Consider the following 22,026-nt stretch of genomic DNA (forward strand, 5'->3'; position numbering starts at 1 on the left):
GTTTTCCCTAGAGAAACCCAACTGTACAGGACAAATATGCTTAAATTACCAAGCTTTCTTCATAGTCTTCAGCCTTTGGATTCACACACACGATCATCCGCACCTTCCCTTCCCCATCGAAGTAGTTCTTGAACAGATGAGTTAGCTTTGAATCTCGATATGGAACCATCTATAAAGACATTCAAAAGCTAAGCACATTAGACAATTAAAATGCATGATTAAAACCACAAAGTGGTTGATGAAGGCTGTTGTGTACCTTGTTAGTTCCATATGTCTGGTTCTCTCTCAGGACTTCCATGCATGTTCTTAGCGTCATTAGTGACTGATTAATGTTACCTGAGAGGAAGTCAGATACAGAGAACATTTGAAAACAGCAAATGTAATTCATCCATATAACTATAAAACTTCAACTTCAGGCTGGAGAGATGGCTCAGAGGTTAAGAGCACTGGCTGTTCTTCCAAAGGTCCCGAGTTCAATTCCCAGCAAACACATGGTGGCTCACAACCAGCTGTAATGAGATCTGGTGCCCTCTTCTGGCCTGCAGGGATGCATGCAGGCAGAATACTGTATACATAATAAATATATAAAACTTTAAAAAAACTTCAACTCTTGAGAAATAGATTTTCATGGCTCAAGTTCAAGAGCTGTCCATGTATGGTCCCACTATGCTTTCAACAGTATTAACTAATTAATTAATTAATTAATTGTTGTAGAATATTATTTTAAGGTGTGTTACTTTTGTTTATGTTGCATTTGTTTAACTCTGTGAAGCTGTGTTACTGTGTCTGTCTAAAACATCTGATGGTCTAATAAAGAACTGAATGGCCAATAGCAAACAGGAGAAAGGATGAGTGGGGCTGGCAGGCAGAAAGAATTAATAAAAGGAGAAATCTGGGAGAGGAGAGATTCAGGAGCAAGAAAAGGAGGACATCAGGGGTCAGCTAGACAGCCAGCCACAGAGTAAGAGTAAGATTTACAGAAGTAAGAGAATGGGAAAAGCCCAGAGGCATAAGGGTGACAGGATAATTTTAAGTTAAGAAAAGCTGGCTAGAAACAAGCCAAGTTAAAGCCTGGCATTTATAAGTAAGAATAAGCCTCCGTGTATGTAATTTATTTGGGAGCTATGTGGCGGGACCCCCAAAGAGAAAACACTTAACAGCTTCAATAACCATCTTTCAGGGACCCCATTAAAAAGATCCCCCAAATACAATATTACTCTTCTAAAAAAAAAAAAAAGAGAGAATCTCTCTCTTTTTTTTTTTTTTTTTTTAAGATTTATTTATTCAGTGTTCTGCCTGCATGTATGCCTGCAGGCCAGAAGAGGGCACCAGATCTCACTACAGACGGTTGTGAGCCAAGATGTGAGTGCTGGGAATTGAACTCAGGACCTCAGGAAGAGCAGCCTGTGCTCTTAACTGCTGAGCCATCTCTCCAGCCCCGAGAATCTCTTTTTTTTTTTTTTTTTTTTTTTTTGGTTTTTCGAGACAGGGTTTCTCTGTGTAGCTTTGCGCCTTTCCTGGATCTCGCGCTGTAGAGACCAGGCTGGCCTCGAACTCACAGAGATCCGCCTGGCTCTGCCTCCCGAGTGCTGGGATTAAAGGCGTGCGCCACCACCGCCCGGCTCCGAGAATCTCTTTTTAAGCTTTGTTTATTTTTATTCTTTGAGTGTTTTGCCTGCATATATGTAAATATACTTCATGTGTTTGGTGCTCACAAAGGCAGGAAGAGCATATAGGATCCCCTGGAACTGGAGTTACAGACAGTTGTAAGCTGTAATGTGGATTTTTTGTTTTGTTTTGTTTGTTTGTTTGTTTTGTTTTGTTTTTCCAGACAGGGTTTCTCTGTGTAGCTTTGTGCCTTTCCTGGATCTCGGCTCTGTAGACCATGCTGGCCTAGAACTGACAAAGATCCGCCTCTGCCTCTGCCTCCCGAGTGCTGGGATTAAAGGCGTGCACCACCACCGCCCAGCTGTAATGTGGATATTAAAAAATGTGAACTCAAGTCATCTGGAAGAGGAACAAGTACTCTTTAGTTTTTTGGTTTTTCAAGACAAGGTTTCTCTGTATAACAGCCCTGGCTGTCCTAGAACTTGCTTTATAGACCAGGTTGATCTTAAACTCACAGAAACCCGCCTGCTTCTGCCTCCCAGGTGCTGCGATTAGAGGTGTGCACCACCACACCTGATGCACCAAGAAGGCTTAACTGCTGAGCCATCTCTCTAGCCTGGAAATACATGACAATTTTCTGGTGGTTTGAATGAGAATGGCCCCATAGGCTCATGTTTGACTGCTTGGTCTCCAATTGGTAGAACTATTTGGGAAGGAACAGGAGGTGTGGCCATTCCCAGTGGCATGCACTCTCTCTCCGCCTCATGGTTGTGAATCAGCTGGTCCACAGCTACTCTACAATAAGCACTCAGCCATTGCTCCAGCACCATGCCTCCTGTTGCCTTTCCCCCTGCTGTGATGGTCATGGACCAACCCCCTGAAACTGTAATCAAGCCCCCAGCTAAGTACTTCTTTTGATAAGTTGCCTGGGTGTTAGTGTCTCTTCACAGCAATAGAACAGTGAACAGTTTTTTCCAAACCCTAAATCCTGGCATAGACAAACTCATTAATTTGGCTTGCTTCCTTTCTTTTTTTAGGGGAGGTGATGCTGGATACTGAACTTAGGAACCTCATACACAGGAGGCCAGTCATATCCCAAGTGACCATTTCAGTCTATAGTGGGGAAAGGACAGAAGTCCCTCCTATGTTAGAAACATGTTAGGGACATGTTTCTAACAGTCAAGAGTCTTAGAAGCCAGCAAACTATGTCCCTCTACATCTCAATAGGATTTCTTAGTCATCATGCTTTCTTTTTCTGACTTATCTTATTTGGATTTCTGAGCCAAGACATAGCTAATATATTAACCTTAACACCTCTAAAAATTCAGATCTCGATTAGACTCCCAAGTGTTTAAAACTGTTCATCTTGGAACACTAAGACCTCCTAACTCCATCAAGGCTATCAGACACATCATTTAGCTAGATATAATGATACATGCCTGAAATACCAACACTCAGAAGGCTGAGGCAGGATAACCACAAGTGCCTGGAAAGTTACCTTCTGACTTTTATGCACACTCTAAGGTGTATACACACGCAAATAAAATGTTAATATTTTTTTTAAAAAAATAGCAGATTTAAAGGCTAAGTGTAATAGTCAGTATTATTTCACTGATTAAGCAGAAACCACCCATTAATAAATACAAACTGTCATTACAAGCTGTTGAGAGTTATAACCATAAATAAGTACAGCACTGCATCCAGGCAGTGGTGGCGCACGCCTTTAATCCCAGCACTCGGGAGGCAGAGGCAGGCGGATCTCTGTGAGTTCGAGGCCAGCCTGGTCTACAGAGTGAGATTCAGGACAGGCACCAAAACTACACAGAGAAACCCTGTCTCGAAAAAAACCAAAAAACAAACAAAAGTACAGCACTGCACTCACCAGCTTCACGTAACCTGTTCCCTTCTGCTTTAGTCCGGTTGGTTCTTTCACTTCCAGCAAGATCTACCAGAGACAACTGGCTTAAGGTAATTTGTTCTTTTTCCTGCAAGGGATAAAGCCAACAATCTAAGCTAAGTTATAATGTACTACAATATTAAGATCCAGTTAACATGGTATTAAGTCTTGTTGGACACTGTATGTATGCAATACAAATGCCCAGAATGGCAGAGGAAGATGATACATGAGAGTTTGTTTAAAAGCTCATAACACTGAATACTTGTCTGCTGCCTCAGAGCAGACATTAGATTCCTTGAGAACAGGGAGTCTGTTCCATTTTGCTATCACCAGGTATTTAGTATTCCAGGAGTTCGAGTATTGAGCTCCTCTTCAAAAACACACACACACACACACACACACACACACATATGCACACACAAAAAAGAAAGCCTATTTAAAATAACATTAATAATTTAAGAGTCCTCTAACTTATACAAAGAAATGAAAGTCAGGGTGGACAGATGCTCAATGGTTAAGAGCACTGGCTGCTCTTGCAGAGAGAGGCGCCAACTACACCCACGTGGCAGCCTGTAACTCCAGGGGATCTGATGTCTTCATCTGGCCTCCACAAACACCAGGCTCCCATACTGTGGTGCACAGACACACATGCAGGCAAAACACTCATACACATCATATACAAATAAAGCTTTAAGAAAAGAAATGAAAGTCAAGAAGCACCTAAATGGCATTATGCTATTAGCAGTAATTCACATCCCTAGCACCAGAACAGTAATTTACAGGAAATTAGGGGAAGAATTGTCTGTGGCCATTTTCTAACTAACATTTATTGAGTACTGACTATAATCCAAGCAGTGGCCAAGAAACTTCACCCGGCTTCTCTTAATTCTCACAACCTTATGAGAAGGCTCTCTTATAGTCAGGTGAGACAAAGGAGAATAGGTAGGAATCAGAATTCAAATACTAGTGAACCTCAGCACTTTCCTGCCAGTCTGGACATGGCCACATTAAACGGTTAAAGTCACAATCAGTGAAACAAGACTTTAGTCTTAGCAGGGGAGGCTGAGGCAGAAAATTTCTGAGCTCCAGGCTACACAGTTAGAGTCTATAGCAAAAAACAAAAACAAAGCCAGATATGGTATAGCATGTGCCTTTAATGCTGGCTGTTGGGAGACTGAGGCAGGTGGACCCCTATCGGTCTGGGGCCAGCCTTGCCTAGATAGTGAGACAAGAAACAAACAAAAGAGGCCATGGATTTGAAAACTAGCAAGGGGAAGTCTTAGAGGAGGGTTTGGGGAGAAGAAAGGGAAGGGAGAAATGATGTAGTTACACTATGATCTCAGAAATAAAGGAGAAAACAAACCAACAAACGTTCAGGGTCATCCTGGGCTCATTACATGAGACCCTGTCTCACAAGGCAAAACAACACCTAAAACAATGCAACACATTCTTACAGATGTTTAAAACTCTGCAGACCCTTTTCACAACACAGCAAACTGCGTGTGCCACACATGCTATGCACTAGGATCACTCAATAGGCAGAGCCCAGAAACAGCACTATCGACATTAAAAAAATAAAAATAAAAAAAAAATAAGTCATTGGCTATACAGCTATTAACTCTAGAGTAATCTGCATCACCATGGTAGCCCCTAATTTAGGTCATCTTCCAAAACCTTGGGGCTGAATTAGAAAAGACAAGATTCACAGTCAAACATTACCTGTAAGACATTGTCTCCATCGGCATCCAGGGGAGCCTGGACGAGTTTAATGCTGAACACGCTATGTGAACGGCTAGATTCTCTGTTCAAATGGGTGTTAGCAATACGTCTCTTTTTCTGACCTATGACGACAGAGAAGTCATTGATTACACCTGAACTCAGCCATTATTATACCTGCTTTCCAATTAATCCCAAAGGACTACTATTAAATTACAGCAACTACTCTGAAGGTTAAAACCATCAGTTGACGTTCTTCAAATCCTAGTTATTTCTAACCTCTCCAAAAAACTTCAAAAGCCTCTTCTGTAGATTTCACTTCTACTTCTGTACATCCTGCAACATACATATTGTGGTTCTTATCTTCTCGGAGTATTTTGGATTGCGGGAGTCTATGGGAAAGAAAGAAATGGTTAGTTTCCTAAAGGAGATACAACTGTCCTCCTTGAAGACTGAGGTTCAAGTGTCCAGCAACACAACATCCCCCTTCACCTCAACACCGCTGACAGAACTCAAGCTCATGCATGCTAGCCAAGAGCCCCACCACTGAGCACATGCCCAGCTTTTGTCCAGTTTATCCCATGGTTCTAAAAGCTGGAGAGTCCCTGAGTGAAGTGCTGGCACCCGATGAGGGCCTCCTTGCAGTGTTATGATAAAGGCACCACATAGTGAGACCCAACAAGCATGCTCCCATGACATCCTTTCTTTAATGGACATGAAGTTACATAAGATCCCCAAAGAAATGGTAGACTTAAAAACCAAGACATGATTATACAGTCAAGATTAGTTATAAAGCAGGAACCAATTTAGGTTTTAAAGTTTGCTCTAAGCCACCCTAAAAAGCACACAAAACAACAGACAATTAGACTGCAACAGTACTATAGCACCATCGTATGCAGCACAGGCTACTCAACACAATCTAGCGCTTTCCTCATTTAAAAGACCAGCATATTCAACTGGCCCTGACCTTCAAAGCAATGCAGAAGAAGAACTCAGAAAGGATTTAGTATATGCCCAGAGTGACCACCCCTGCAAAGTGGCTTGGTAAGTTTTAGTTTGCAGTCAGTTAAGATTAGGTAAGGGTGCTTGCATGTTCTGTTTTAGTTAATTTTTTTTTAAAAAAAATGCTTTTATTTTACATGTATGGGTGTTTTGCTTATATGTAAATCTGTGCACCACATGTGTGGCTAGCACTCACAGAAACTAGAAGAGGGCATTGGATCTCCTGGAACTGAAGTTACAGATAATTGTGAGCCACCACGTAGGTGCTGAGAACCAAACACGGGTCCTCTGGAAGAGCAGCCAGTGCTCTTAACCACTGAGCCATCTCTCCAGCCCCATGTTTTAATTAATTTTATTTATCTGGAATTGCATGTGTGGAGGTCAGAGGACGACTTACAAGTCAGTTCTTCCCTTCTACCTGTGGGTTCCAGGGATGGGACTCGGGTTGTCAGGCTTGGCGGCAAGCCTTTACCTGCTGAGCCGTCTCATCAGCCCCTCTCTGTTTTGTGACTGGTGAGGATGGGGACATTTACCAGTCAGCATCACTGATAATGAAGGGGAGACTTTCTAAAAGAAAGGAGGGTTTAGAGGTAGCAGCCTGCCCACTGCCAAAGAAAAGCAAACTACTTACAAACATGCTAAATATGCCCCCCACTAGTGTTAACTACACCCTTCTCCGTAAGAAGAGTCAATATCATCACATACACAGACTCTGGGTTCCTCATAGGTGTACTGCAGCCGTTCCACCTACCAAAGGAATAAGGCAGACATTACTGTTCTAGAGTAGCCATCCTGCAGCAACGTTTCCGTCTAGACCAGTGACAGTGATGATGGAGATTTCAAAACCCTCTACTTGCCAGACTCTTTCACTGCATCAAAAACTAATAAAAATTAATCCCTCAGAAAAGGAGAGCTAACACCATCCTCACATTAAATCCACAATCAGTGCTAAATAGGCTCCCTTCTAAGTGCACTCGAAAGATACCCCAGGAAGGCACTCTGGCTGTTTCCTTTGCATGACTAAATAAAACCAGACAGTATCAGTTGAAACAATATCACTTAGAAAAGCCAAACAAATTGCAAACAAAAGAGACATAAAAATAATTAGTAGTGTTGGGCATGGTGAAGCATGCTCTTAATCCCAGCACTTGGGAGGCAGAGCCTGGTGGATTTCTGTGAGTTCAAGGATAGCCTGGTCTACATGGTGAGACTAACTTTAAAAAAAAAAAAAGGAAATTGCTAGGCGGTGGTGGAGCACACTTTTAATCCCAGCACTTGGGAGACAGAGCTGGGTGGATCTCTGTGAGTTCTAGGACAGCCAGGGCTACACAGAGAAACCCTGTGTTGGAAAAAAAAAAAAAAAAAAAGCTGGGCGGTGGTAGAGTACGCCTTTAATCCCAGCAGAGACAGGTGGATCTCTGTGAGTTCAAGGCCAGCCTGGTCTACAGAGTACCAAGATAGGCTCCTAAGCTACAGAGAAACCCTGTCTCAAAAACCAAACAAACAAACAAACAAACAAAAATCAAAAGGGGGTGCAGTTAATTGGTAGCAATGACTGACTTCACAAAAGTTTAGATAAAACTAGTACACACAAAACTGGAATTGCAACAAAGGACAGTTTAAAACACACATGAAAATATGTGCTCGAGTGGGAAAGTAATTTAATATAAAAGGCATTGCCAAGACCACACTCTTCTTCCTCTCTATAACTTAACCCAGGTACTTCTCTTTTCGTTCCAACATTCCCAAGCCAGACAGGTAACCCCAAAAGGAAGCCCCTTTCTACAGTTTGCGTTTGAGGCTGGGCGTGGCGGGGCACACTGCTAACCCAGCGCTGAGACCTGACACGGGAGGATCGCATGGAACTGGAGGCCAGCAGTGCAGTGCAGTAACACTGCCTCCAAACCAAAGCAGCTCTCCTCTGAAGAACAGCTGAGTGAAGCAAGACCCAAGACCTTCAGATTTAATTCACCTAGCAACTTTATAGTTATTTTACAAAATCATGTTTCAAGCAGAATTCCTGTTGGAAATGCCATTAAGCAAGTCATAGAAATTAAGTTAGGGTTCAACCAGTCATGCACTTTTCATATTAGTGAACATACTGACATAAGAGGACATCAGTCTGTTCTCAGTTTAATGTTTTCCACAGTAATGTCCCTTTACACATATACACAAATGTTATATGTAAGACAAAGGTCTTCATATTATTTATGTTTTAATTGGCTGCAATGAAACACAGTATGTAAGACCAGCCTTTAGCTAAAGAACAAAACCACCCACTCAAGAACACTGTACCATTCATCAGACACAAGATCTGTGAATCAACCCTGGCACAAAGAGAGGTACTTCTGTAAAGCTACATGGTAACTGGTCTTCAGATTCTCTAAGTCAAGACCCACAGATATCTAAGGAGTAGCACTTACCTCTCACAGAATGACAATGCAATGTGGCTTTACACTAATCCGCAATGGATGAGCTAAGAATTACTTGCACAGACAAGGACCAACTCTATAGAGATCACCAAGACACAGACAGGTAAAGAGGCTGCAAAACCCCCAGCACTATCAGGGTGTTAAAAGATGCCCCCAACACTGTCTATAAAATTGATATTTGTCCTCGAACTCACAGAGATCTGCCTGCCTCTGCCTCCCCCTGGTCTACAAAGCGAGTTCCAGGAAAGGCACAAAGCTACAAAGAGAAACCCTGTCTCAAAAAACCAAAAAAAAAAAAAAAAAAAAAAAAAAAAAAAAAAAAAAATTAAAATTGATATTTGTCTCAAACCTATGGCTAAGTTTTCAAAAGCAATCTCCAAGATGGAACTTCAGGTCACTATACCTTAACCTGTTGGTTTCCTAATACAGCTACAATCTAGTTAGGAATAAAAGTATTCAGGCTGGAGAGATGGCTCAGTGGTTAAGAGCACTGGCTGCTCTTCCAGAGGTCCTGAGCTCAATTCCCAGCAACCATATTGGTGGCTCACAATCATCTGTAATGAGATCTTGTGCCCTCTTCTGGCCTGCAGGCAAACATGCAGGCAGAATACTGTATATATAATAAATAAACGTATTCATTGAGCATAACTACATGATTTCTGTGCATTCTGAAAACAAATGTAGGCATTATCCCCATTTATACCTGCAGAAACCAGGGATTGTTGGGGGTAGTTTTCCAGTGTTACCTGAAGAGACTCTCTTCAATACTTACTTGGGCTTTATGGGATCAAACTGCACCTCTTCCAATAGATCATATATGTAATTATTATAGATTTCAATGTAAGAGACAAATACACCATAGACACTGTCTTCATCAACATCTTCTGCTTTGCAGAATTCTTGTACATTTATCATATCTGCAAACTCTGGATCTGCCTGTCGCCTAAAACAAGAAACAGATCCATCAAAGTCAGATTTTACCCACTGAGAGTTAATATCAAAAATAGATACCTGTGTTGGCTGCTTTTATGTCAATTTGACACAAGCTGGAGTCTTTGGGAAAAGGGGCTCTCAACTGAAAAAATATCTCCATGAGCCTTGGTCAAAAGGCAAGTCTGCCTAGCATTTTCTTGATTAATGATTGATGTGGGAAGGCCCAGCCCCACTATAGGTAGTACCAACCCTGGGCAGGTGGTCCTGGGTTGTATAAGAAAGTAGGCGCCACAGGAAATAAACTGGTAAACAGCATTCATCCTTCCATGGCTTCTGCATCAGCTCCTGCTTGAATTCTTGTCCTGACTTCCCTCAGTGATTTGGACTTGGAAGTGAAAGATGAAATAAATCCTTTCCTCCACCAAGCTGCTTTGTTTAGGGCATTTTATCACAGCAATAGAAACCTAACTGAATTGCCGGGTGTGGTGCACGTCTTTTAATCCCAGCTTGGTCTATAAAGTGAAACCCTGTCTTGAAAAACCACACACACACACACACACACACACACACACACACACACACACACACACAAACCCCAACTGAAACCATACCAGAATGGAAAAACTCTTAACAAATATTCTACCACTTATAATTGAAATCATATAGCAACTTTATTCAGATTCAAGGTGGGTCAAGGACAGCCGAGCCCTGGAGTGCACAGGCACTCACCTTCCCCAACTCACAGACAAAATACTAGAGCAGTCAAAAACATGCCTCAACCCTGACCTCACAAAAGTCAACTGTAAGACTAACTTCTCTAATTCATAGTCACCTTCCCCAAGCTCCAGAAACTGTAGGACGGAATTCCACCCACGCGGAGTCAGTGCTGCACATGAAGTTACTCACTTGCTAGAGGGGGTCTTTGGAACGGGCATGGCTTCTCTTTTCTGTCGTTCTAATAAGGCATCAACTTCACACTGTATTTCCATGCTGTTCCGATCATTAGATTTAAAAACCTACAAGAGGGGCAAAAAGGACTTCTGAAACAAATTTTACTTACGAAATAGCAACATTTAAAAACAGGAAGCAGCCGGGCGGTGGTGGCGCACGCCTTTAATCCCAGCACTCGGGAGACAGAGCCAGGCGGATCTCTGTGAGTTCGAGGCCAGCCTGGTCTCCAAAGCGAGTTCCAGGAAAGGCGCAAAGCTACACAGAGAAACCCTGTCTCGAAAAACCAAAAAAAAAAAAAATAAAATAAAATAAAAAAAAAAATAAAAATAAAAACAGGAAGCACTTAACATTTAAACTCTGTGGGGAGGGCAGAGAGTTGCTGGGCCTGCAACTCTTGATCCTCTTGCTTCTACCACTCAACTGCTGGCATCACAGGCATACCCACCATGCCCACCACATCTGGACATATGTAAGAGTCAAAGCAGCTCCAGTGCTTTTATTCTTCCTCAGTATCATGTATCCAGAGATGTCTCAGTCCTGTGTCCACAGTGACAGTCACAACCCAAAGGAGTCACTGTATCCAGAGATGTCTCAGTCATGTGTCCACAGTGATAGTCACAACCCAAAAAAGTCACTGTATCCAGATGTCTCAGTCCTGTGTCCACAGTGACAGTCACAATCCAAAGGAATTGTACTTACGTAACGTTTTGCTTGAAACGACCCTATGCTGTTAAAGATCATGTTCAAACAGCGAGGAAGCAGGCCTCCGTACCCTGGAGAACCTGTCATTGTATGAGTTTTTCCACTTCCAGTAACACCATATGTAAACAAAAGACCTACAGTATAGCAACAACAAGAAGTTATAGTCTTAAAGTCCCACAAAACATTTCATTGTATTTAAAACACTTAAATTAACAAACCCAAAAAAGGGCATCACTCTAATGAGTTAAATCTAAATTCAATGTCAAACCAAATATATAAATATTAAAAAGCTTCACCACAAGATTAAACAGAGAATTCAACTAAACTCCAAGAATCATACCATTCTTGCCATGAATGAGGTCATCTACCAATGGACTAGCCACAACATCAAAAAGTTCCTTCTGAGTGGTATGAGTGCCAAATACCCGCTTGAATGAATACTGAGTCTGTGGAGAAAATAAAAATAAATAAACACATCGAATTCTACTAGACTAGAACTGTATCTGTTCTACACTTGGAATGTTTCTGTTGTGAGCTTTCAAATCCAGACATGTAAAGAAAAAACTGGAGCCTTCAGTAGTCACAACATACATAAATCACAGTCATCATAACAAATACTTGCAGTCCAGGCACTGAGTAAAGGCAAGTCCACTAATGGTGCATAGATTAAGACTGATCAAAAGTGAACATTTGCCGGGCGGTGGTGGCACACACCTTTAATCCCAGCACTAGGGAGGCAGAGACAGGTGGATCTCTGTGAATTAGAGGCCAGCCTGGTCTACAGAGTGAGATCCAGGACAGGCACCAAAACTACACAAAGAAACCCTGTCTCAAAAAACCAAAAACAACCACCACCAAAAAAAAAAAAAAAAAAGTGACCATTTATACCTAGTGACACAGAGGCTGAGGCAGGAAGTTTCCCATTAGCTTGATGGCAGCCTGGGCTACACAGAGAATTACAGGCCAGACTGGGCCATAGTGTGAAACCCTGTTAACAAAGCAAAAACACAAGGTAGTGGCCTATAATCTTGAATTTATGTTGGGCAGTGGCGGCATGCTCCTTTAATCCCAGCACTCAGGAGGCAGAGGCAGATAGATCTCTGTGAGTTCGGGGCCAGCATGCATGGTCTACAGAGTGAATTCCAGGACAGCCAGGGCTATACAGAGAAACCTTGTATTCCCACCTACCCCCCCCAATTTAATTTATTAAAAATTTCAAGTGTTTTTTTTTTTTTTATTTTTTGGAGTACGTTTGTATGAAAGAGTCTGTTATGTATTCATGGCTGGCCTAGAACGTGCAATGTAGACCAGGCTGGCCCTCAATTTTCAATGATCTTCCTGCCTCTGTTACTGTCACTAGCATGCACCACCACCCCTGTCCACTGCCTTCTACTTTGTGTTTATAAAGGTGTATTTAAGGTAGCAAGGCCAACAAGATGGCTCAGCAGGTAAAGGCCCTTGCCACCAAGCCTGAGAACCTGGGTTCAATCCATGGAACCCACACTGTGAAAGGGGAAAGGACACTGTAAATAGGACAGCAAAATACCAAGATTACAGCATTTTAAAACCAGGGAGTGAACTACAAATGTAACTGTGTTTAAGTTCTTTTACAGAATAAATGTTACGTCGACAGTGTGTGGTATGTATGTGTGTGTATATATATACACACATATATGGATGCACACACATACAACTTTTTAAAGACAATCTCATGTAACCCAAGGTAGTCTCAAACTCGCTGTGTGACCAAGAACAAACCTGGATTTCTGATCCTGCTACCTCTACCTCCACAGTGCTGAAATTATATGCCACCGTGACAGTGGGAGACTGGTTCCAGATCCACCATGGAAACCAGATATATAAGAATCCCCAGCCCGGCGGTGCTGGCGCACGCCTTTAATCCCAGCACTCGGGAGGCAGAGCCAGGCGGATCCCTGTGAGTTTGAGGCCAGCCCGGTCTACAGAGTGAGTTCCAGGACAGGGACAAAGCTACACAGAGAAACCCTGTCTTGAAAAACCAAAAAAAAAAAAAAAAAATCCCTGAGTCCACTACTTAAATGACAAAGCATTTGCCATTTAATAAACTTTAAACCATCCTAGGTTGCCATTATACTAATACAATAGTTACTCTTCTGTGTTACATAGGAATTGACAAAGAAACATCTGTCTATATTCAGTGCAGATACCTATGTTTTCCTGAAGGCATGGGAGGGGGCAGTAACAGGAGATTAAACCTATGACCTCCCTCACATATCCTAGGCAAGTGCTCTACCAATGAGCTAAATCCACAGCCCATTTCTGAAGGTTTCAACCCCTGGTTAGTTGAACTCCTGGATGTGAGATTGTAGATACTGAGAGCAAAGACATGGATCTATATAAACATAGACACACATATAAGATTTATCTATTCTTGAGTGTATGAGTGCTTGTCTTTTTGTATGCATGTACTGTGTGTGTATGTGTGTGTTGCCCATGGAGGGCAGGAAAGGGCATCTGATTCCGTGAAGTCAGAGCTAAAGGAAGTTGAGTCACCATGTTGTAGCCGGAGCCTTTTCTGCGTCCTGCTGGGAATCAACCCAGGTCCTTTGAAAGAGCAGCAAGTGCTCTTAACGGAGGAGACATCTCTCTAGCCCCCAAAACTACTATTTCACAAATGATAAATAAGATTAAAAACCTCTCCGAGACAATACCTGCTTCAGGGACTGCAAAGATGGCTCAGCAGTTCCCAGAACCACATGGTGGCTCACAACTGTCTATAGCTCCAGTTCCAGGAGACCTGATGCCCTCTTCTGACCTCCATGAGCACCAGACCCATATGTGGCTTACATCACATACATGCATGGAAGCAAAACACTCATAGACATAAAACTTAAAAATCTTAAAAAAAAAAAAAAGATTTAAAACACATAATTCAGCTAGTCTAGTCTATCTTTTACCTTTGTGAAGTTTTCATTCTCAATGTACTTCAGAACAAAGACTGTGGAATGACAAGAACATGTAGGGTGGTGACAAGGAAAACAGATGCACTCCTCTTCCTCAAGAATGCCTCCTCCTTTGGTGTAATGAAAACAGGTACAGGGGCTGGAGAGATGGCTCAGAGGGAACGAGCACTGGCTGCTCATCCAGAGGACCTGAGTTCAATTCCCAGCTCCCACAAGGCAGTTCACAACTGTCTGTAACTCAAATTCCAGGGTATCTGACACTTTCACACTAATGCACATGAAATACACTTAAATAAATTATTTAAAGAAAGAAAGAAAGAAAATAGGTACAAGAAGGCACCCGCTCAAGCTTCTGAACAGTGGCAAAGCCAGCTCCACAGCAATGCTCTCTGAGTACTCGATCTCCACCAAACCTTGGGATTGCATGTACTTTAAATCCATTTGAAATTCAGTAAGTCAGTATTCAACTCCCATTGTATCCTCAAAGACCTGCTCTGCTCCACCAACCTCCCTGACCACTCATTCCTGCTTAATCCAAACTTAGTCTTTTGACAAACAGGACTGGAAGGCACAAATGCTCTGGTGCTTACGTGAAGAACAGGAAAGAGACAGTGAACACAAGCACAGACATGCATCTCGTGATGTTTCAGTTCAGTAAGAGACCACCAACAACGGTGGTCCTCTAAGATTACAAAGGTGATAAACTCTAGTGCCTAAAGGAAAAAAGCACACCATATTACTCCAGGAGGTGGTGACACTAGTGTAAACAAACCTGTTTGGATAGAACAGATGCACTGTGGTACAACTGCATACTGTATTCCATAAAGCAGTACTACGTGCTGCTGGAGTCTAAGAGCAATAGTCTGTACAGCCTCCGTGTCTATTATGGCAATCTATCTAGCATAAATAAGCAAGTATACTTGGTCATGTTCACAAAATGGTGAAACTGCCCAGTGACCTCAGAACATACCTTCATCTTTAAACAATGCATACCTATCAATAAATCAATGCAGTAAAGTGTTATAAAGGAGGCACACTGAATGAAGACCAGAGAGTGAACCGCTGTTTCTGCTGGAGTAGTCTGAACACCCTGAGGAAGTAAGATTTAAGCTGAAATTCAAGATGGGGAGGCATCCAGGTTACAAGGGAGAAGTCTAGGTTAAGCCAGTGCGGTTGCTAAGCATGATTCTGGCTTACAGAGGATTTCCAAAGACTGGATGAGTACTGAAAGATAAGGAAGGGAAGATAAGCAGGAGGCTGGTTGAACAGGATTTTCTCCATCTACAGACTTTATTCTTTAAGAGATTTTGCACAGGGAAATGATAAGAACTTTCTACTTTGCAGAGCATTCTGGGAGCTCTGTGGAAACCATTAGACAAGATCCTCTGTAAAAGCAAGCAGCCAGACAGACTCCAGGAAAGGCTCAAACCATGCTCAGCACCCCTGAGAACTGGTTGTTACCAGTTCTCCTTAACATTAAGAAAAATTCCCTAGCCAGGTGGTGGAAGTGTATGCCTTTAATCCCAGCACTTGGGAGGCAGAGGCAGGTGGATCTCTGTGAGTTCAAGGCCAGCCTGGTCTACAGAGCGAGTTCCAGGACAGGCTTGAAAGCTACACAGAGAAACCCTGTCCTGAAAAAAAAAAAAAAAAAAGAAAGAAAGAAAAGAAAGAAAGAAACATAAACATTCCCTGCCATCTTCTATTGTTCCCCCACAGCCTGCAGTCAATGGGCATATCTCAATACACAGATTAGAAAGCAGTTAGTCAGGGGACTCATGCTGTTAGTTACATTTAGCACAAACTAGAGTATCTGCTGCCCTGAATCAAGATAAAAACACTTCTCCACCACAGACAGCTTGATTAGTAACCAGCTCAGAAGAAGCTAGTGGCAGAAAGACAGACAGGAAAGGATAATCTCAGGATCCACTTTGTCAGGATTCATGACCCAACATGAGCAGATGCCAAAGGAAAGTAGCTTCCATGTTTCTGGACTGGGCAACTGGACAATAATGGTACCATCTTCTCAAAAGACTAAAAGGAAAACATTTAAAGGGCAGTGGGGACTCAAGAGCTCCTTTCAATACATAAAACTTGAGATGAGCGGTGGTGGTACATGCCTTTTAATCCCAGCACTCGGGAGGCAGAGCCAGGCAGACCTCTGAGTTTGAGGCCAGCCTGATCTACAGAGTGAGTTCCAGGATAGTCAGGGCTATACAGAGAAACCTTGCCTCAAAAACCCAAAACTTAAGATGGACAAGTGACACCCACCAAAGATAGCAAGTTGTCAGACATTTAAATTTAGAGTTAGAAAAAAAAAAGATTTTTCCCTTGCCATAAAAATTCCAGAGCATTTTAAACCATGGGAATGATAGGTAGAAAACAGAGTCCCTGGGTCAGGCATAGTGACTCATACCAGTATTCCTAGTACTCAGGAGGCTGAGGCAAGTTCTGGTCCAGTCTAAGCTAATGTGTGAGATCCTGTCTCAAAAAAATGAAGATGAAAACAGAAGATGGGAAAGAAGAAAAACACAGAGACCCAGACATAGCCTACCTTAGTATTCAGAGGCTAGACAGAAGCCAGCAGAGGGTGACTAGTGACAAACAGCCAGAGTTAGAGAGGAAGAGAGTGAGTGCTTCAGGAAGGAACATGCCGCTGAGATAATGAGGACAAACTGGCAGCAAAGAGGACATGGGTGGTCTAAAGAATGATATCTCTGCAGCAGTGTGCACAAGCCTGAGTAGCAGCCCAATGGGGTGGCTCAGGCCTGCAATCTCAGCATACAGGAAAATGAGACAGGCAGAATGTCTCGAAAAACCAAAACAAAAAAAGAAAGAAAAAGAAATCCTCTGAAGCTGGTCAATGGTGGCACAGGCCTTTACCAGCACTCAGGAGGCAGAGGCAGGCAGATCTCAGCCTGGTCTACAGAATGAGTTTCAGGATAGCCATAGCTATACAGTGAGACCCTGTTTCAAAAATACAAAAGAGAAAAAAAAAAAGAAAAGAAATCCTCTGAGCGAAACCCTCTAATTCCAACATCCCAAGTCTATCTGTATGTCCTAGAAATCAAAGATAAGGTGGCTAAAGTATCCCTTCCCACAAGTGAGATCACAGAGGACCTTTCAAATTCAAATGGCCATTCAGGAAACAGCAAATGAAAACAACTTGGTTCCACTAGGAACCTACCTCCTTATAGTCTCCATTTCTGTTGAGTCGATAACCCTCAGGAGTATGGAGCTGCACAGTTGTATTATTGACCACTTCTACACAGCATTCTTGATCAGGAAAACTCAGTGGGCGCACCCTACAGTACACCTGGAAAAAAGAGAAACGTTTTTAAACGAGGTTGACTTTTTGCCTGATTTTTCTTTTTGGTTTTTCTGTTTGTTTGTTGAGACAGGGTTCTCACTCTGTAGCCCAAGCTGGCCTAGAACTCTCAGCAATCTGCCTGCTTGGGATTGCAGGCATGAGCCACCTTGAATGTTGAGCACTCACTTGATTTTTCCATTTAAGCTTTCTGTTCATTCATCTACAAATATCTGATCTTCCACACAAACATAAACACAGAATCATGAAAAACAAAATCTGCAGCTCGGAATGGTCAAATGAAAAGATGCATTAAATCAAAATAAATTTCGGTTAAAATATTAAACTGTACAGTTTCTCTTCACTGTTGTGCTCAAATAAAATTGTACTAACATAAAAATCTCTCTAAATGCCTGAAAAGGCTATTAAATTCTTTAGAATTAGATGTCATTTCAAAGAGCCAGCTCAGGTGGGGCATGCAGCACACACCTGTAATCACAGCACTTGGAGGGTGGGGGAAGCTAATTTAAGGAAAACCTGTCCAGCTGTCCTCACAGCTGGTGGTGCAGCTGAGCACCAGAGCCCCTGGGCAATGGTATCGGAGTGCTGGTATTCAGAACACTGCAGAGCAAGCAACTCTTCTCAGGAGGAAGTATGACTTCCCTGAGTTATTCTACACCAGTCTCTATAAACCTTGAGAATGTGTCAGTTACCACATACAGAGGACAAAGTGGGAGTTTGGAACACTTAACTTTTCAAATTCTAATTGGCGATAGCAGGTTTGGGGTCAACAACTAAAGACTTCCTTTTTCTGGGCTAGTCCAGTAGAGAAAGCAAACTTCAAGGCTAAAGCCAGCTTTATACAACTTAGTGGATCAATTTAACCGGGTACTCTTTGACCCAGCTTTCCTATCACTTCTTCCCGTTTCAAGCACACACGACAGACAGGAACTAAAGGAAGAACACACACACACACACACACACACACACACACACACACACACACACACACACACACACACACACACACAATCTTACCCCAACTGGATCTTTAAGGTTTGTCTGAGATCCTTTTTTCAGTACAGGTTTCCTGGGCACCTTAGCTTTCCTGGTCAAAAACAAAAAACCAACAAACAACCCCAAAAACCAAGACATCAATTTCTGTTCAACACTAACATACAATACTTCACAAATTCTAACAATAGTAATCGAGTCGTTAAAACCATGATTGGGAAAATATACTTTTGGTACCAGAAGTTCCCAGGGGGGCTTTTGTTTGACTTCTTTTCTTTTTCAATGCTGGAGGGCAAATTCAGAGATTTGCTCATGCTGGGCAGGTGCTCTACCAGTAAGATACACCCCCAGTCTCCTAACTTTTCAGTTCTTAATTTAAAGGTTGGTACATTTTCTTGAGCAACAATTTTACAGTCACTACCAATTTGAGAAGTTAACATTATACAGGTGCACAAGCACTGTGCATAATCACCTCAATTATAAAAATGCACACAAATTCATTCTTTGACCCTGTATGCCTAAGGACTATGGATGTTCTTGGTTGGATCCCAAAAGATAGATAATAAATAAATAATCCACCTACACTGTACTTTCAAAAAACAGTTGGTCACTGAATGACCAAAACTATTATCCTTTAGCCCATGCGCCAAATATGGTCCCAAACAGAAAATTTCTTGCTATTTTAAGTAAACAACAACAACAACAAAAAAAAACCATTTGACTTATTTCAACATTCTCTATCATATGACTTTTTTTCCTTTCTCATTTATAGGCTGCAGGACTATTTAACACTAAAATTAAATGAAAGATTGGTTGGGACTGTAGATTATGAAGATTATAGTCACACATAAAGTAGTAGCAAACTAGAGTTGGGCGATATGCTGGGGGAGGTGTCCTTAAGTAAGTACAAAGACTTTGACGCTTTCTCATTGAAACAAGTTCCGTTTTTGTGAAAAAGGCTAGCCTCCCTTGCAGGGCAAGTGTAACCAGGACGCAGCCCTCCCGAAGCGTCTAGGAATTACTGAGGAATGTGGGCGTGGGAGGTAGAGTAGGCGAGGGGGACGGCCTGGGGACAAAGATAGCGCGCAGTGCCTGAGCTGCAGAAGGAACCTGACCTCAGGGCTGGGACTAGCGAGGGAAGGGATGCCCGTGGAGCCGCAGGGACTCAGCTCCCCCAAGTGCCAGCGCACACCCCCGGCTGCGCGCGCACTCCGGGTCCTTCCACCCACCACCTGCACAGCCCGCCCGGCGGAAGGAAGCTGAGGAAGAATGGGCAGCCCAAAGACTAGCAACCCGGTCACCCCGCGGAGGTGGCGGCAGACAGCCCCGAATTCGGAGCCAACCTTCGCGGGCTGAGTGGACTGTGCGGGCGTGGGCACCCCGGGGTCGGCGGGTCCCCGGAGCGCTGCGGCGCAGAGGTCCGGCCGGTACGTCCCGGCTCAGCTCCCGGACAACCCCCGGTGGCAGCGTGAGGAGAGCGGCGACCCCCGCCCCGTCACCTCTCCCCAGTCCCCTCCGTGGCCTGGTACTCACGCTGGCTTCATGACCACGGGCTCCGTGCGATCCGGAGGACACGCGCGCGGGACGTGGGGCTCCGACCGGAGCAGGGCTGGCGGGGACCGAGGGCTGCAGACAGCGGCCGCGGACACCGGGACTCAGTCTGAGGAGAGCCCGGCGGCGACGCTGCAAGCACAAGTGTGCGCCCGCCCGGCGCATTTCAAACAGGCCAATCAGCGGCCGCCTGCGGCGGAGGGGCGGGGCCTCGGGGAGCACCGGCGCGGCCAGCAGGGGCGCTCGTCTCCTTGGCAACCCGGGAGAAACAGCCCGAGGCGGAAGAGGGCAGCGCGGGAGAAAAAGCCGAGATGGGAAATCCCGGCCTTTCCGTTCAGACGCAGGCTGAGGTCTCCCTGCCTTCGTCCCCAGAACCTCAAAGGAAGTAAAGCCCTTCCCGCCCGGAGCGTTCTACTCTCAGGCTGGCTGGCTGGCTGGCTTCCAGGCCACCAACCACACCATCTTTATCATTATACAGTATTTTACATTTTATTTTTCCTTTTGTACTCCGTAATAAGTTTACATTTGACCTTACTTCTGATATTTATTTTGTTATTTTGAGACTAGGGTCTCAGGCAGTCCACGCTGGCCTCAAACTGGCAGCGTAACCTCCGGGATGATCTTGAAGACTACACCAATTTGGCCGTCAACCTTCGTCGTGAGTTTTCTTCTCTGGGTCCTCCAGCTCTTTCCTATGTATATATTTATTTATTTGTTATTTGTTTATTATTTCGTGGTGCTGGGGATCAAACCCGGAGCCTCACAAAGGCTAGGCAAAGTTATCCCACTAAGCTGCGCACACCTAACCTTCAAATTCTTCATTGCGATGCTTCCTGGACATACAGAGCTGAGTAAAATCTACTCGCTGCCCTGTGCAACCACCAGAACCTACTCCTGTCCTCCACGAATTGATTCTATCTCACTTCAGTCTTTGCCCCTATGCTGATGACCATTGAGGATGTATCCACACCTGTGCTCTGCAACTCAAGCCCCATTCAAAACTTCCTGTAGGGCCAGCACTGATAAGGATGGTCAGTTCAGTAGCCATGGTTTAATGCCCATATTACTGGACATTAGTCTTTCCAATATTTGCTTTTGCTCACTGCTGCTTTTTTTTTTTTTTTTTTTTTTTTGGTTTTTCGAGACAGGGTTTCTCTGTGTAGGTTTGCGCCTTTCCTGGAACTCACTTGGTAGTCCAGGCTGGCCTCGAACTCACAGAGATCCGCCTGGCTCTGCCTCCCGAGTGCTGGGATTAAACATGCCCCTTTTATAGGGTGGAGGTAGGATCAATTCCCAGAAGCAGATAGTAACCTAAAAGGCTTTGCAGCCACCACCTTTCAATAGAGTTCCATATGAGAGCCCTCTCACCTCTAAATCACAGGTCCAGGTGACACTCTAGAGTGACGTCATCACCCATTGCTTGAGACCCTCGATGGGGCCCTGAGGCCACCCTTTCCACTGTGTCACCTATCACCTGTCCCTACTCCAACACACATGCTTGGGACCTATCTGTCCCCACACTCAAGTCTCTCTATTGTCTCTCTTTCTTCCTTTCCTCTGAGAATGCCTCCTGTCAGCAGATCTGCCCGCTGCTACCCTGCTCTGGATCCTTGAGCCCCTGCAGCCTGTCAGGTGCACCGTTGATTTCAGCCTCCACCTCCCAACGGACAGCCCGGGTTTACTTTGAGTCCTCTCCCAGCATATCCCCCTCAGCCTCACTAGATGGCATTGTTGCACGCTTAGCCCTGTGGGCATGGCCCTGAGGTTTGAAAGGCTGAATGGATGGAGGGTGTCGTTGAAGAACATTAGAGGGGCTTTCTCCCTTTGCTCCATCTGCAGCTTTCCTTTCTGGCTGGGTTTTCTCTTCCTTGCTCCCATCCATATTAAAGCTCTCTAACTCATTCATTTCCTTAAAAATATCCATCACGATAGCCCTGAAAGATCTGCATTTCCCTCTAGAGTTAGAGATGTAGA

The 22,026-nt window shown here is 43.7% G+C and overlaps 1 protein-coding gene across 11 annotated transcripts in view; it reads right to left on the reverse strand.

Moving 5' to 3' along the window:
* Kif23 (kinesin family member 23) overlaps nucleotides 1-21,126 on the reverse strand; it is a 31,095-nt gene extending 9,969 nt beyond the window's left edge. For 3 of the 11 annotated variants that reach the window (XM_052763138.1, XM_052763125.1, XM_052763115.1), the window contains exons 1-12: nucleotides 18,526-19,996; nucleotides 17,368-17,496; nucleotides 11,582-11,687; nucleotides 11,239-11,375; nucleotides 10,495-10,604; nucleotides 9,428-9,598; nucleotides 6,929-6,970; nucleotides 5,501-5,613; nucleotides 5,225-5,346; nucleotides 3,491-3,593; nucleotides 257-336; nucleotides 50-169 (exon numbers count right to left, since the gene is read on the reverse strand). In XM_052763138.1, coding sequence (XP_052619098.1) covers nucleotides 50-169; nucleotides 257-336; nucleotides 3,491-3,593; nucleotides 5,225-5,346; nucleotides 5,501-5,613; nucleotides 6,929-6,970; nucleotides 9,428-9,598; nucleotides 10,495-10,604; nucleotides 11,239-11,375; nucleotides 11,582-11,687; nucleotides 17,368-17,496; nucleotides 18,526-18,642 — 1,350 coding nt within the window. In that variant the 5' untranslated portion in view covers nucleotides 18,643-19,996. Of the gene's footprint in view, nucleotides 1-49; nucleotides 170-256; nucleotides 337-3,490; nucleotides 3,594-5,224; nucleotides 5,347-5,500; nucleotides 5,614-6,928; nucleotides 6,971-9,427; nucleotides 9,599-10,494; nucleotides 10,605-11,238; nucleotides 11,376-11,581; nucleotides 11,688-17,367; nucleotides 17,497-18,525; nucleotides 19,998-20,034 lie in introns of those variants that run through there. The other 8 variants (XM_052763170.1, XM_052763159.1, XM_052763148.1 and 5 more) reach the window with 6 other exon arrangements.
* Nucleotides 21,127-22,026: the final 900 nt, after the last annotated feature.

Source organism: Peromyscus californicus, unplaced genomic scaffold (genome assembly GCF_007827085.1).
Source record: "Peromyscus californicus insignis strain IS unplaced genomic scaffold, ASM782708v3 Scaffold_11__1_contigs__length_118956290, whole genome shotgun sequence".
Taxonomy (NCBI): domain Eukaryota; kingdom Metazoa; phylum Chordata; class Mammalia; order Rodentia; family Cricetidae; genus Peromyscus; species Peromyscus californicus.